Genomic DNA, 16,629 nt, shown 5'->3' with positions numbered 1-16,629 from the left:
CTACCCTCTCTTATAGAACATGATTATGGTGATGAACTAAGTGACAACAATGATGAAGAGTTTAAAATTGAAGAGGATTCTGTCTGTAAGGGATTTTATCAGCATGAGTTGAGTGATTTGTCATGTGATTTAGTACAGTATTTCATTTTGTAGACAGGAATAGATTCCTAACATCATGTTTATTTTTGATCCAAGTCACAAGTACGAGCCCGGAGAGATCCTGATTACTCTCAATGGAATCTGTAGTCGGGAAAGAAATATATAAATATTCCTATACATAATAGCTTATATTTCAGCTGGGCTCATCCACTGATATCTGATATGCATGATGTGTGTTATACTTACAATGCATATGAAACATAATTCTCTCTCATTACAATTTTCCAATACCAACATCATTTACATTTGCTGTTGTTCAATGTTATAAAACGCTAATGGAAAAATCTCTTATAAGAATTTATTAAACATAAGCTATGTTTTTAGATTTATTATTTTTATTTCCCATTCCATATTTAAAAAAATATATAATTTGCACTTTCAGTACATTTTAGTAAAATGTATCAACAAATGGGTTTCAATCAACTTCAGTCTGTGAACAGAGTAAGTATATACGATTTAGATTACTATTATAATCTAATCTAAATCTAACTACTAAAGTTGTATAAATAACTCTGCTTTGTAAATGTAGGAGTACAGCTGTTTTATTTATCTTTTAAATATGTTGTGTTCCTTCCTTTTTCTTTTTTGCTGATACTTTAACTGTATCTTACTTATAAGAAACTCTGTAATGTTATAAACTCTTCTACCAAACGATAAGAGGCTGTGAACTTTGTATAGGGAATACATACCAAACTTCAATTAAAGATCATTCTCAGTTCACTTTATTAAAAAAAATAAAAAGTATATATATATATATATACTTCTATATATGTATTCATATATATATATATATATATATATAAATAAATATATATATATATATATTTATATATATAAATTTATTTAGATACATACTGTGTTTCTAATGCTGTGTTTCGTATTAGGGCTTAATATCAGGGGATGTCTTTTTTTTTTATTATTCACAATTATTAATCAAGTGTCTGAATATATATTTGAATATCTAACATTTAATATGTCAAAACATCATGTGGCCAATTGAAGTATTGGAGTACTATAGTACAACAACCTATTACAAAACCTGTAACCAATATTACAATGCTATAGAAAGATACTTCCGCGTTACCTGTCATGAATAAGTCATGAGAAGAATGGACATGAATAAGAAGTCATTAATAAGAATGGACAAAAATGATTAATGAAAATAAAAAACACAGCTTTAAAAGCAAACAAGTGCAACATAACAAGAAAATGTGCTGACAATTAACATATGACTCATAGAGTAACATGCAGACACAGAAACACAACTTCCAAAGCTTTGTTGACAACAATCAGTAACCAATATTAATCTAGATAAAAGAAAAAAAACAAAAAAAAATCAATCAATCAATAAATATACATTGCTGCTAATAAATGAAATACTAGCAAGGACCCTTTGAAAAGAGAATCCACCAACCTCCTATTAGTTGTAGTGTCACACCGGAGTACCGTAGGTTAATTAACCCTACGATTTCTTCACCCATTGCTCCAGTGCTTTGAAAATCTCCTACTCTCTCTCTTGGCATCCTTCCGTGTACCACATGGCCGCACCCTCCGAAGAAGCCAATAGGGCTTACTTTCAGGGTAATTCTTAAATGTGGTTAGGTATTTAACGATAACACAGGTTAACTTATTGTTCATTGTCAAAGTAAAATTTTTCATCCCATTATTTTACAATAATTATACATTACGTTATTTTTCTCTCATGTCACAAAGACCACACAAAGAAACAATGCCACCACATTCATCTTTATGGGATTTTCTAGCATGGCTGCATACAATCTGTTGCTCTTCACCTTGGTCCTTATAATATACATTGTGACAATATTTGGAAACGTCATGATCATCATGCTGGTATATTACAGTAAGACCCTCCACTCTCCCATGTACTTCTTCCTCTCCCAACTCTCCATATCTGACATTATGCTGATCACAGATATTGCTCCAAATATGTTAAATATTATTCTACATGAGCGGACCCCCATATCATTTCCTGGCTGTGTTATTCAGTTTTATATTTTTGGTTCAATAGAAACATTTGAATGTTACCTTCTGTCAGTGATGTCCTATGACCGCTATCTAGCCATCTGTTCTCCTCTCCATTATGTCTCCATTATGAACCATGGGCTTTGTATTAAATTAATTCTTTCATCCTGGCTGTTAGGTTGTTCTATGGCATTCATTACTACACTTGGCATATGTCAGCTAGAGTTCTGTGGACAGAATGTTATTGACCATTTCTATTGTGATTTTAATCCACTTGTGGAACTTTCGTGCTCTGATGCATCCAGAGTTAAATTCGAAGAAACCTTTTTGGCCTTTCCTGTGGTAGTAGTCCCCTTCATTGTGATCGTGGGCTCATATCTTTGTATTGTTCTAACTCTGGTAAAGATCCCCTCCTTTTCAGGAAGACTGAAATCCTTTTCCACCTGTAGCTCCCATCTCACAGTTGTCTTTTTATTTTATGGAACTTTAATTGCTGCGTATCTGATACCAAAGGAAGGAAAATCACAAATATTCAGTAAGATGATGTCAATGTTATACACAATTTTCACTCCTTTTTTAAATCCTTTCATATACAGCTTGAGGAATAAAGACATCAATGACATTGTAAAATGTGCTTACAATCTCAACAATAGGTTGAGATAGAGAACCAGGATGATTTTCTGGGCGCTATAGAATCCCTTATGTGGCGTAGGAAGGGCCCCATGGGCTCAATTAAATGCCACCCACTCCCTAATCCAGACTTCACGCCGGGCCAACGGCCCTCTGACTTTCATTGGTGGATCTCTAAAGGCTTTCGACGGGTGAAGGATTTGATAGATATCAGGGCAATCCTCACATGGGACCAATTAACCGGCACATTTGAAATTCCTTTCACTGAATATTTTTGCTATAGACAATTGATCTCATATATTAATATATAAATTGATAATTGGACAGGCCCCGAGACCTATGAGATCTTCCCCATTTGAAAGCACATGTTCTTCCATAGACTCCACGAGAGGTCAATTCACTGTTATATACTTAGCCCTAGTAGACTGGGAATCTGAACTGGGCACCACCTGGGAATTAGAAGAGTGGTGGGATATGATATACTCTCTTTCCAAGATATCTCGGAATTCCGCTGTGGTGGAGGCTAATTACAAGGTGGCTCTTAGGTGGTACCTCACCCCGGCTAGATTGGCAAAGATGTTTCCATCAGCAGCTCCTCAGTGTTTTCGAGGCTGTAATGTCAGAGGTTCCATGCTACATATTTGGTGGTCATGTCCGATTGCGAGAAGGTTTTGGGACGAAGTGATTAAGTTGATATCTAAAATTTTATATCAAGAGATTTACAGCACAGTGGAGGCGGCCCTGTTCAACAACATTGCTGTGGAACTGCCTAAACCCACAAAGAAATTGGTCAGGTTAATTTTACTGGCAGGATGGATTTCACTGGCTAAGGCATGGAAGTCGTCCTCGATACCTTTGAATCCCATCACCACCAAATTAAATTGGATTATGGTGAATGATAGACTTACTCATACTCTAAAAAACTCGTTGGATAAATTTGAGGATATTTGGGAACCGTGGATTTTTTTCACCGGTTTATAGCTAGCACGCTGTGTGACATAGATTTTAGGCCTGGAAAACCGACTAGAATCCTGAATTGCACTTCCTCTTTCCCCCTCTTCCTCTCCCATCTCTTCTTGTTTGTTTGTCTAATGTCTCCTTTGTCTTATGCTCCCTCCATTAGTATTACATGCTTTGTTTGTTATTTCTTATGCTTAGGACACGAATTTGGTTTCAGCACTGTTATACTTATGATTACTGATGTTAACATTTTCATTCCCGGTTTACATGTACTGCTTTTCAATATGCAAAATATTTACTGTATAAATGAAAGGGAAAGCAGACTTTTGGGCAAAGCTGACAGTGTTCAATGCTCTGATGACAATACCTAGATGTTGTGTCAGTTATTTCTTCCAATGATAAGACTGTAATTGATTTGTTTTTTCTCAATGAAAACTTTATTAAAAATATTGAAATACAAAAAGAAAAAGGGGGCACTCTTTCTGTCTGGAGGAAAAAAAAATTAAGCCCTGGATAAGGAAGGGATTCTTCACTGTAAGGTCTGTGAAAATGTAGAATCGGCTCCCTTAGGAAGTAGTTTCAGCAAGTTCTATAGATTGCTTTAAGAAGCACAGAATATAACTGAGGATTAAGGATTTAAAGTAAAAATAACAGTGACTGTTGATCCAGGGAACATCCGATTGCCTCATGGAATCAGGAAGGATTTTTTTTCCTCTATTGATGAAAATTGTACCTGAGTTTTTTTTGCCTTCCTCTAGATTAATGTCTTATAGGGTTTTATATCTGGGATACGTTTATTTTCCTAGTGGTTGAACTTTTATTATTAATATTATTATTATTAATAAACAGGATTTATATAGTGCCAACATATTACGCAGCGCTGTACATTAAATAGGGATTGCAAATGACAGACTAATACAGACAGTGATACAGGAGGAGAGGACCCTGCCCCGAAGAGCTTACAATCTAGTAGGTGGGGGAATTTCACACACAATATGATGGGAGATATGTAGTGGTGGGAAGTAGTGATGGTTTCAAAAGACAGAAGAAATGGGGTAGGCAAGTTTGAAAAAATGGGTTTTGAGCGCTCTTTTAAATGAGCAGAAAGTAGAAGCAAGCCGAATAGGATGAGGAGACCATTCCAGAGAGTCGGGGCAGCTCTAGAAAAGTCTTGTATCCGTGCGTGTGATGAGGTTATGAGTGAGGAAGTCATTAGTAGGTGATTGGAGGAGCGGAGAGAGCGACTGGGGGAGTTTTTTTTTACCAGGTCAGAGATGTAAGTGGGACAATAACTGTGTAGGGATTTGAAGGCAAAGCACAGGAGCTTAAATTTGATTCTAAGGTGAAATGGAAGCCAATGGACAGAACTACAAAGAGATGTAGCGGAAGAGGAGCAGAGGGAAGGATGGATGAGTCTGGCTGCAGCATTCATAATAGATTGTAGAGGAGAGAGTCGGGTTAGTGGAATACCAGAGAGGAGGAGGTTACAGTAGTCCAGACGAGAGATGATAAGAGCGTGTACAAGGAGTTTGGTGGTCTCAGGGGACAGGTAGGGGCGGATTTTGGAGATGTTGCGTAGGTGAAAGTGACCGGACCTGGAAATGTTCTGAATATGGGGGGTAAATGAGAGGGCCGAGTCAAAGGTGACACCAAGACAATGTGCCTGAGGGGAGGGCAGTGTTGTTAACAGTTAGATATATGTCAGGGGGGGATTTGGAATTTGAGGGGGGGATGATGATGAGTTCTGTTTTATCCAGGTTGAGTTTCAGGAATCGGTCAGACATCCATGACAGGCAGCATGAGACCTTATCCAGGACTGAGGGAGACAGGTCAGGGGTGGACAGAAAGATTTAAAAATATGGAACGCTTCACAAATTTGCGTGATTGGACTTATGTCTTTTTTCAACCTAACCTACTATGTAACTATGAAAAGTTTTCATGAGATTGATGTGTACACATAATGTTAATAAATTTTTCTCTTCTTCTCACAAAGACCACACATAAAGGCGATGTCACCTCATTCTTCTTTTTAGGATTCACCAGCATGGCTGTATATAATATATATAGTGCTGCTCTTCATCTTGGTCCTTATAATATACATTGGGACAATATGTGGAAACTTCATGATCATCATGCTGATATATTACAGTAAGACCCTCCACTCCCCCATGTACTTCTTCCTCCCCCAACTCTCCATATCTGACATCTTGCTGATCACTGATATAGTTCCTAACATGTTAAATATTATTCTACATGAGCGGACCTCCATATCCTTTCCTGGCTGTATCAGTCAGTATTATATCTTTGGTTCAATAGAAACATTTGAATGTTACCTTCTGACAGTGATGTTCTATGACCGCTATCTAGCAATCCGCTCTCCTCTCCATTATGTCTCTAATATAAACCATGGGCTTTTTGTGAAATAGTTCTTACATCCTGGCTGTTGAGTTGTTCCATGGCACTCATTTCAACACTTAGCATATGCCAACTAGAATTCTGTGGACCAAATGATATTGACCTTTTTTATTGTGATTTAAATCCTCTGATGGAACAGTCTTGTTCAGATACATCTTCTATTCAAATAGAAGAAATTGTATTGTTTCCTGCACTGATCATCCCATTCCTTGTGATTGTGGTTTCATATATTGGTATTGTTCTAACCCTGGTAAAGATCCCCTCCTTTTCAGGAAGACTGAAATGCTTTTCCACCCGTAAATCCCATTTCACAGTTGTCTTTATATTTTATGGAACTTTAATTGCTGCATATCGTATACCAAAGCAAGGACAATCACAAATAATCAGTAAGAAGAAAGTAGAAACACAATTTCTACTCCCTTTCTAAGTCATTTTATTTATAGTCTGAGAATTTAAAGGAAATTTTTTAAAATTTTATATAATTGAAGGATAATTTTACTATATCTAATTTAAATCAGTAATTCAATTTAATACTTTCATGAAACATCATGTACAACCTTATAAAAACATTGTAACATTGGCCTGTACCTTTTGATGTACCATAGGAAAACGACAAGGCTTAAAGCAGAACAAAACTTCATTATACTCACCTGTTCCTAGTTCAGTTGCAGGACACCACTATCTGTCTCTTCTTCCTAGATGTTATCTTCATCCATCTTGATTGGCTGGTACAGGATGACATATCACCCATGCTGCCACAGGGAAATTTATTATTCCTGGCAACTGAAGGGGAAACCGGGATTGGTAGGTATCCTGATAACAAAAGCTAAATATTCCATTGACATATTTTATGTTCGTTTCTTAAAAGAAAAAAAAAATCATAAAATAAATTCCCCTAGTAACTCTTTTCCTAACAGTTCAACTCTAGTCCTTATTAGTTCAGTGACTTTGCTGTTAAAGTAACAAATGTTACGGAATAATAGATTATATAGTAAGTGCTAGATCTGGTCTTGCCTTTGCAGGAGTGTATTTATTTAAGTTATTGACCCAGGGATGATGCAAGAGTATCATCTTCACTTTTGTGAATAAAGATGTCAAGAAAGGGTATACCTGTATGGTTGTAATCCATAATAAACCTAAGGTTATACTCCTTAGTTTAAAGTCTCATGAAAAATTCTATAAACAAATCCAGGGAACCAGTCCAAATGAAGAACAATCCATCTGTATATCTGCACCAAAGTGCAATGTGGTCCAGATATATAGATAAGGTGTCATCGGAAAAGATGTCCCTCTCCCAACCTCCTAAATAGAGGTTGGTGTAGCTAGGGGCACAAGACGTACCCATAGCCCAGCCTTGGTTCTGTAAATAAAGGATATCATCATCAACGTGTCTAACATCTGTACACGTAGACCCAGAGGGTTGTATTGTATCTGGATATGTTTTTCAAAATATTCAATCTGCCAATATACTATTGAATTTCTCTTGTCACACTTGCTTCCTTTCAGATTCACTCTTCATATAGTTAAACTGAAGTAATGAGTTTACTATTTCCAGAGGGGTCTCTACTAATGCAATATTTATCTTATAAATCCTAGGAACACATTTCATCCGGCGGTTAACTAAATTATTTGTTAAGGGGAACGTGCGTTTCTATCAAGAAGGATAGCAAGTTTACATTTGAATATATGGATTTTAGATGAGGTGGAAGACTAAAACCTAAATTCGGGCAGAAAAAAATTACCCACATGGGCTTGACTTATTAAAGACTAGATAAGATAGACAATCATGGGAGAACCTAGGTATAGAAGCAAACCGAGAATGGATCTGGGCCAGGATAAAAAATGTTTGCCAACTGATATCAAATGATTTATATAAAATTTTGGGTTTGCTGGATGATCCAGGTTCTCCCAAGCTCTCTTCTCCAGTCTTGCAGTGCTTTAAAGAATCAGGTCCGATGTCTTCCCCTATTAGAGTCTGACTTTTGTTTTATTTAACAATAAGCATGAAGAGTGAAAATCTCTCTAAAATGACTGACTGGCAGTGTCAGCTCAGTGTTTTCCTTTTTCCATAGTAAGTAGTGGCATGTTCTGGATATATCAACGTTTTAACTTGGGTCAACATTGACAGGCCATAAGAATAATCAGCTTCTCCAAATGCCTTTTACGCCCCACTCCCACCCATTACCCTTACTGAAATCTTCTCCCAAGTATGTTTTTTGACTTTTAAAGCTAAAATTGCTTTGGTAACCTGCATATGATAGTTATTTACCTATAAGCAGAATGATTACTTACCAGAAAAGACAAGTAATCAGAGAAGATATACAGTAGGTCCTTTAAGTTAAGCTAAGCTTGTTCTGTATTTCTTTATCCAATCCTTCGGTCTCCATGCTGCTGCTATTTTATGAGTTTCAAAATTTCAGAATGCTTTTAACCTGCCTGGCAGTCTAATTTAACAGTATTTTTATGCCAAAAGTAGTACATTTTTGTGCAGGGAAATTTATTTTACATTGTAGGCCTGTAACACTGGGGAACAATTTTAAACAAATTGTTTGTTGACTTAAATTTTTAGGCTTATTTACACTAAAATAGGTATGCTGATTCTGAAAGTGCAGTTAGTTTTTTCCATCATGTCAGGTTTTTTCTCCACCTCCTATAATATTGTGATTACTGTAGCATAGATTTGTATAAGCTATTTATTTACACACAAGACAGTGTGGTCAGAGGATGTGCACTGCTCTACGTAGTGAATAAGCACAATTTATTTTTCTACTTTTTCTTGTTTTAAGTGCCTAAACAACCCTGATTCATTTTGGTATATCTGTGGCAGTTTCACCATTTCCAGTCAAAGGGCCAACATCAGCACATATGGTAATCAGGATAAGTCTTGGGCCCCTCATAAGGTGTGCAAACAGTGTGTGGAGGGTTTACGGATGTGGACAAAGGGAACACGTGATAAGATGCCATTTGGTATTCCTATGGTTTGGAGAGAGCCAGGAGATCATTTCAGTGACTGTTACTTTTGTATAGTGAAAACTTCAGGATATAACAGGAAAAATAAATGTAATAAAGAGTATACAAAGTCTACCATCGGCCATACGCCCAGTGGCTCATTCAGATGAAATCCCAGTGCTGGTTTTCGTTACACTACCCTCTCCTGAAGAACATGATTATGGTGATGAACTAGGTGACAACAATAATGAAGAGTTTAAAATTGAAGAGGATTCTGTTTATAAGGAATTTTATCACCATGAGTTGAGTGATTTGGCATGTGATTAGGGACTATCGAAGAAGGCTTCAGAACTCCTAGCATCAAGACTGCGTGAGAAAAACTTAGTTGAAAAAGGAACAAAGGTATCGTACTTTCGAACCAGAAAAATTGCATTTTTGCAGTGCTTTAGAACTGAATGTGGCCTTGTGCATTGGCCTAACATACCTGGTTTACTAGAGAAATTGGGAATTCCAATCTATAACTCAACTGAATGGCAACTATTCATCAATAGCTCAAAGCGGAGCTTAAAGTGTGTCCTCCTTCACAATCACAATATATTAGCATCAGACCCAATCGGCCATTCAGTTTCTCCTTGTGAAGAATATGCAGACATAAAGAGAGTCATTGAGTTGTTGCAATATCACCAACACAAATGGGTCATCTGTGGTGACCTTAAAATGGTATGCTTCCTTCTTGGTCAGAAACACGAATACACCAAGTATCCCTGTTATCTGTGCACGTGGGACAGCAGAGCTCATGAGAGGCACTGGGTGGAAAGGAATTGGACTCCAAGATCTGCCCTAAAACCAGATGATCCAAACATTCTACATGAGCCACTTGTTAATAGAAAGAATATCATATTCCCGCCTCTGCACATGAAATGATGGGTCTGATGAAGCAGTTCATTAAAGCTTTGCCAACTGAGACCTTTCAAGTACCTCATGTTGGCATTTCCTAGCCAGTCATTTGAAAAAATTAAGGCCGGTGTGTTTGATGGTCCACAGATTCGGCAGCTGATCAAAGATGAACATTTCATCAGGACGATGTCAGAAGTCAAAAAGAATGCTTGGTTATCATTCAAAGCCATTGTCGAGGACTTTCTTGGAAACACACGAGCAAATAATTACACAGAAATTGTCCAGAAACTCTTGGAGAGCTACAAAATGCGTCAAAGTGTCTTTTCTGCATAGCCATCTTTCTAACTGCCCGAAAAACCTTGGTGCAGTCAGTGATAAGAAAGGTGAACGATTCCACCAAGATTTGAAGGTTTTGGAAGGACAGTATCAGGGTAGATGGGATGTACATATAATGGCTGACTATTGTTGGAGCATCCGGCAGTATTGTCCTAACACTGAACACTCCAGGAAAAACTATAGGAGTACATTTTTACCTTAATTGCTTACCCGATTAATTTTATGTCATAGAGTGAATAAATCTTTTGGTTGAACAAAAGAAATTTAAATAAACAGTACATTCAAGTTATTAATTCATATAAGTGAGAACGGTCTTGTGATTCGCCATGGGGTCGTGTTCTTGCCGAACGAAGGAGGGAAAAAGCAGGGGGCCATACCACCCAGAAATTGAGGCTGGGAATTGAGTCTGGGAGCAAATCATTTGCTCGTAGGATGCACAGCAAGGCCCAGCAGCCAATCAGGAGAGATCTGAGCACAAGCATATATATCTCCATCCTCTGTTCTGTGTATAGGATAGGCGCAGGGAGAGACGTGTAGTGTGACAGGGACAGTGTAGGAGCCTCTTAGTTCATTGTTCGCTGCATAGTTCTGTGTTTTATAGGGCCTATATCCTGTACTACTGTTTAGTATATGATATTGTGTACATAGTTAAGGCAGACATATTTTCTTTTACATGAACTACTAGCTAGTCAGTTTTGTGAAATTGTCAACAGTCAGCACATTTAGTGCAAGTTATATTGTGTGTATTATACTCTTAGGTACCTTTCACTGACTGTACATGCACTGAAGGTACAATTGTGGTTGCTGCTACTTGTAGTGCCATGTTTAGTACAGGTGCTTCTTTACCGAAAAAGTAAAAGATGAGAGGTAGACTCAGGGGAAGGCGTGGGGTTGGGCGACCTGCCGCATCTGGCAAGGGGCATACCCCCCGGGAGTCCTCTACTGTAGGACAGCAGCAGCAAACTTTTAAAGGCAGCAGTACAAGTTGTCAAACAGATCTAAGATGTGTGCGGAGTAGGGATGAGTGATTAAGCCTCTAACAGTTTTGCAAATATTTCCTCGAATTTCCGGTGGGTTCGCGAAATTTCGGCGAATCTATTTCGTGAATTCCAATAAAGTCAATGGAGTCAAGTGTAAAAGAACAGTGGAAACAAGAAAAAAAAATGCTAAAGTTCCAAAAGACTTTGTGCTTATTAGCAAATGGCAGGCAAAGTGACAGCAGGCAAATAGGACTTTTGCATGATGGACAGCATCCAGTAGGCAGCATAAACAATAGGACATTCAGAAAGGGTGAACTCAACCCACTAGCAACAGTCTCTATGGAATACACAGATGCATAATTTGTTTACACTATACAAATCCTGTTTATTAATAATAATATGATAGCTGGCATCATGACCTGGATGACGTGTGTTAGGAATGACACCTATAAAGTTGTGGACAAGTAGCGCGGTGACATTAGGCAAAAGGATGGAGGACCAGAGACGGAACATGGGTCAGCGAGAGCAGTAGCAGTGTGTGGCCTCTGGTCAGCTATCGCCAGGTAGACCGCATTGGTAAGAGTCATGGACATACGGTCCACACTCTTTCTTAGGGCTCACCGCCTCCTCCTGCTGCCACCTGTCAGTACTCTATTCACTAAAATTGTATTACACACTTCTATATGGCATTGACGATGCACTACACCCAGCTCTAGATTCCTCTTAACAATGCGGTCCATGCTCCGTCTCAGGGCCCACCGCCTTCACCTGCTGCTGCTGTCGTTGCCGCCTTTTGTTAGTACTCCATTCACTAAAATTGTATTACACAGTGCTGGGTGGCACTGAAGATGCACTATACCCAGCTCTAGATGCCAGTTACCAATGCTGTCCACGCTCCGTTTTGGTGCCCACCACCTCCTTCTGCTGCCGGCTGTCTGTACTCCATTCACTAAAATTGTAATACACAATTCTGGGTGGAATTGATGATGCACTATACCTTGCTCTCCATGACTATTACCAATGCGGTCTCCCTGGAGACAGCCTGCCAGAGGACGGTCACTGCTACTGCTCCTGCTAACCCACGCTCTATCTCTGATGCTCCATCCTTTTGCATAATGTCTCTGCACTACTTCTCCACAACTTTATGGGTGGCATTACTAACACGTCATCCAGGTCATAATGCCAGCTAGCAATGTGGTCTCCTACTGTTTTGACGGCAGAGACTGCTGGTAGTGGGTTGAGTTCACACGTAGTGACACCCTATCCCAATGTCCTAATGTTTATGCTGCCTTCTGTACCAAGTCCATAACGCACAAATCCTATTTGCATGCTGTCACTTTACCTGCCATTTTGTGGAAAACCACAATGCAAATTTGGTGGTTCTAACATGTATAAGGGCTTTGCTAATAATGTTTAAAGTCGGCCCATTGACTTTAATGGAATTTGCAAAATCGGCTGGCCAAATTTTTGCGGACCAAGCCGAAGTTCGAGGAAATTTTTGAGAGGCTGTCAGAATCCTTCTCACTCATCCTTAATAGGAAGTACACAGTAGTTTTCTTTTGAGATTGTTTCCCTATCCCCCCATATGCTAAACCCTTAAAATGATTATATTTGGGGTATCATATCATACCCGTTTCTGCATTACCCACTCGCCAAATTGATGGACCAGCCCAAATTTCCTTTTCTGCCCTGGTACCACCATATCAGTCCTGATCCTCACCTCTGTCCCAGCATCCTTTTATCCTTTCATCTGTATGTGGAGGTTAAGTCTTCTAGACAGTACCACCAGGCATGGTGGAGAAATGGTAAACATATTTTTGTTTTAGCATATCTTTACACAGGAATCAAAAGAAAAGTATACAATCATATATAGGTAGTATGCATACGTCTTCATTCAAAAATCAGATATCATACACTTATTAGCCATTCAAGCCTTGAGAAATCGAATAACAAATATTCAAAAAACCAATTTATTTTTTTTTTTATACAATCTGACACACTATTGTGGCCTGGTTTAATATACTACTGGCCATCCCATATCACACCACAAATAACAGACCCAGGGTACCCTTCAATTTATCAGTGTCATTCCAAGTGGTATGTTGGAACAGACACATCAGTTCCTTTAATAGTTCTAGTGAATAAAAGTCTTGACCATGTTCTAAAGAAACATTTAGTGTAGCACTTTATTTTATTTATAGATTTGCCTTTTTGGTCACCAACAGACAGAAAACTTCCCATCTACTCAGCAGTGATTGTTGTTGATTAGGGGTAAGTCTGTATATTCACATGATTCCACCTTATGTAGGAGAAAAATGATGGGGCAAAGATTACGTTGGTACTCAGATACTGTTGCTATTCAGCACAATGCCTACCTCCAGAATTTGTGGATGGTAGTATATAACCATAGTAGATAAAATATGTTAGGGCGTAGTTTTGAAAACTTGGGGTAAGCCGTAAATCTATCTGTATACTGGGGGCTCTGTGTATTATTTAAATTGTATTTCCGCCATCTTTTGCTAGTAACCATTTTTAGTGACATCCTTCTTTAATGTATTCCCAGGTTGCTTCTTGTGAGCACTCAATAAGATCTAACCATTTGCATATCAGAGGGCCCTGGAGGAGTATCCCTGGGGTAGTCATTGCTGTTTAAGCCCCATCAATCCATGATAGATTTACTTTGTTTGCCACTAGTGATGAAAGTGACCTCCCATTGGAGCCACCGATGCCCTGATAAAAGTGTGAATTTGTCAATATTGCAGAAAATGTGTTTGTGGTATACCAAAATTTCCACATACTTCAGGAAGGACAATACCATTCCTTGTGCATCTAGCAGGTCTGGTATGGTTATTATTCCCTTAGTTTCCCAAATCTGAAAATTTAGAAAGGCCTAATTCGCATTCTAGGTGAAACTGTACCTGGGCACCCCAACTATTTGTTCACCCTCCTCCAAACAATAATGGTGTCACCTAAAACAATATTTTGTTTTTTATATGTTGGTAACCCTTGAAAGGGTCCATAAAATAATCCTTCCAGAGACCATGGGTTCACTAAACTTTCCTCCAACTTTGTTTGGTGGCAGCTGTTGGAAGAGGGGGATGCAGACATCTTGGACTGCTGTCAGCTTGCTTCCTGAATAAGCCCACCTGGATAAAGAACTGACCAAGATCATCATCCCGGGAGCTGCCAGTGTGTTCTGAGGCTTCACTAAACCAACACCTACCCATAGCTAAGGGAGTTGGAGGCAAAGGGTGCCAGTGAGAGTCAGTAAAAGCAGATCTGGAGTGGAAGATCTGCTCAGATGCATCCTAGCCAGCCATCCACGAGATCACACCCCCCTTGCAAAATAACATGAAAACAAGGACAAGAATTCCGTTTACCATAAATTTATGTAGCCTAGATAATATTTTAAAACACGCACAATCCATCCAAGGACAGACTCCAAAGATAACTGCAATTGCCGAGGGGCCATTGTAAATCTTACTATGAATGTGTTAGTCCCCTTGAGGTCTCAAGTACTTATCGGTGGAGTAACACCACATGTGGCCAACCAGTGGTAATGCTGGACTAGACAATTAATACCAGACTCCCCCCCCAAAAAAAGATAACAACCAGGGGAAATGCACACATTGCATTACTGGATGTGGACACTTTTATTGATTAGATCAGCATGACAGCCAAGGAAGTAGCATTTTAGATGCGGAGGACAGCAGCGGCAGGCTTTATATGTACTTAATATGTACTTTAGCACAGGTATGTCTTCAAAATGTTACATTGATTTCCCTGAGCAAATATTTACTACAGTATTTCATTTTGTAGACAGGAATAGATTCCTAACATCATGTTTATTTTTGATCCAAGTCACAAATACGAGCCCAGAGAGATCCTGATTACTCTCGATGGAATCTGTAGTCGGGAAAGAAATATATAAATATTCCTGTACATAATAGCTTATATTTCAGCTGGGCTCATCCACTGATATCTAATATGCATGCTGTGTGTTATACTTACAATGCATATGAAACATAATTCTCTCTCACTACAATTTTCCAATACCAACATCATTTACATTTGCTGTTTTTCAATGTTATAAAACGCTAATGGAAAAATCTCTTATAAGAATTTATTAAACATAAGCTATGTTTTAGATTTATTAATTTTATTTCCTATTCCATAATTTAAAAAAAAAAAAATCAAATTTGTACTTTCAGTACATTTTATTAAAACGTATCAACAAATGGGTTTCAATCAACTTCAGTCTGTGAACAGAGTAAGTATATACTAAATCTAAATACTAAAGTTGTATAAATAACTCTGTAAATGTAGGAGTACAGCTGTTTTATTTATCTTTTAAATATGTTGTGTTCCTTGTTCCTTCCTTTTTCTTTTTTACTGATACTTCAACTGTATCTTACTTATAAGAAACTCTGTAATGATATAAACTCTTCTACCAAAAGATGAGGCTGTGAACTTTGTATATATATATATATATTTAGATACATACTGTGTTTCTAATGCTGTGTTTCGTATTAGGGCTTAATATCAGGGGATGTCTTTTTTTTTTTATTATTCACAATTATTAATCAAGTGTCTGAATATATATTTGAATATCTAACATTTAATATGTCAAAACATCAGTTGAAGTATTGGAGTACTACGGTACAAATTACAAATCCTGTAACCAATATTACAATGCTATAGAAAGATACCTCTACCATAGAAGAATGGACATGAATAAGAATGGACAAAAATAATTAATGAAAAAAAAATACAGCTTCAAAAACAAACAAGTGCAACATAACAAGCAAGTGCACTGACAATTAACATATGATATGATAGAGTAACATGCAGACACAGAAACACAACTTCCGAAGTTTGTTACAATCAGTAACCAATATTAATCTAAACAAATGCAAAAAAAAAAGAAATCAATAAATATACATTGCTGCTAATGAATGAAATACTAGCAAGGACCCTTTGAAAAGAGAATCCACCAACCTCCTATTAGTTGTAGTGTCACACCAGAGTACCGTTGGTTAATTAACCCTACGATTTGTTCACCCATTGCTCCAGTGCTTTGAAAATCTCCTGCTCTCTCTCTTGGCATCCTACAGTTTACCACGTGGCCGCACCCTCCGAAGAAGCCAATAGGGCTTACTTTCAGGGTAATTCTTAAATGTGGTTAGGTATTTAAAGATAACACAGGTTAACTTATTGTTCATTGTCAAAGTAACATTTTTCATCCCATTATTTTACATTAATTATACATTGGTTATTTTTCTCTCATGTCACAAAGACCACACAAAGAAACAATGCCACC

The 16,629-nt window shown here is 37.9% G+C and overlaps 2 protein-coding genes across 2 annotated transcripts in view; both read left to right on the top strand.

The window, feature by feature from the left end:
• Window positions 1-1,908: 1,908 nt before the first annotated feature.
• Window positions 1,909-2,805, top strand: LOC140325030 (olfactory receptor 11L1-like). The gene has a single exon (XM_072403123.1). The coding sequence runs from the start codon at window positions 1,909-1,911 to the stop codon at window positions 2,803-2,805; it is 897 nt and encodes a 298-aa protein (XP_072259224.1).
• Window positions 2,806-3,111: 306 nt separating this feature from the next.
• LOC140325026 (olfactory receptor 10A2-like) overlaps window positions 3,112-16,629 on the top strand; it is a 24,274-nt gene continuing 10,756 nt past the window's right edge. Inside the window, exon 1 of the mRNA XM_072403120.1 lies at window positions 3,112-3,320. Coding sequence (XP_072259221.1) covers window positions 3,112-3,320 — 209 coding nt within the window. The remainder of the gene's footprint in view (window positions 3,321-16,629) is intronic.

Source organism: Pyxicephalus adspersus, chromosome 2 (genome assembly GCF_032062135.1).
Source record: "Pyxicephalus adspersus chromosome 2, UCB_Pads_2.0, whole genome shotgun sequence".
NCBI lineage: Eukaryota > Metazoa > Chordata > Amphibia > Anura > Pyxicephalidae > Pyxicephalus > Pyxicephalus adspersus.
The sequence above is the reverse complement of the archived record's forward strand: the minus strand, read 5'-3'. Positions and strand labels throughout refer to the sequence as shown.

Excerpts from the sequence above, each read along its gene's own strand:
- LOC140325030 (XM_072403123.1), top strand. The coding sequence starts at position 1,909 with ATGGGATTTTCTAGCATGGCTGCATACAATCTGTTGCTCTTCACCTTG.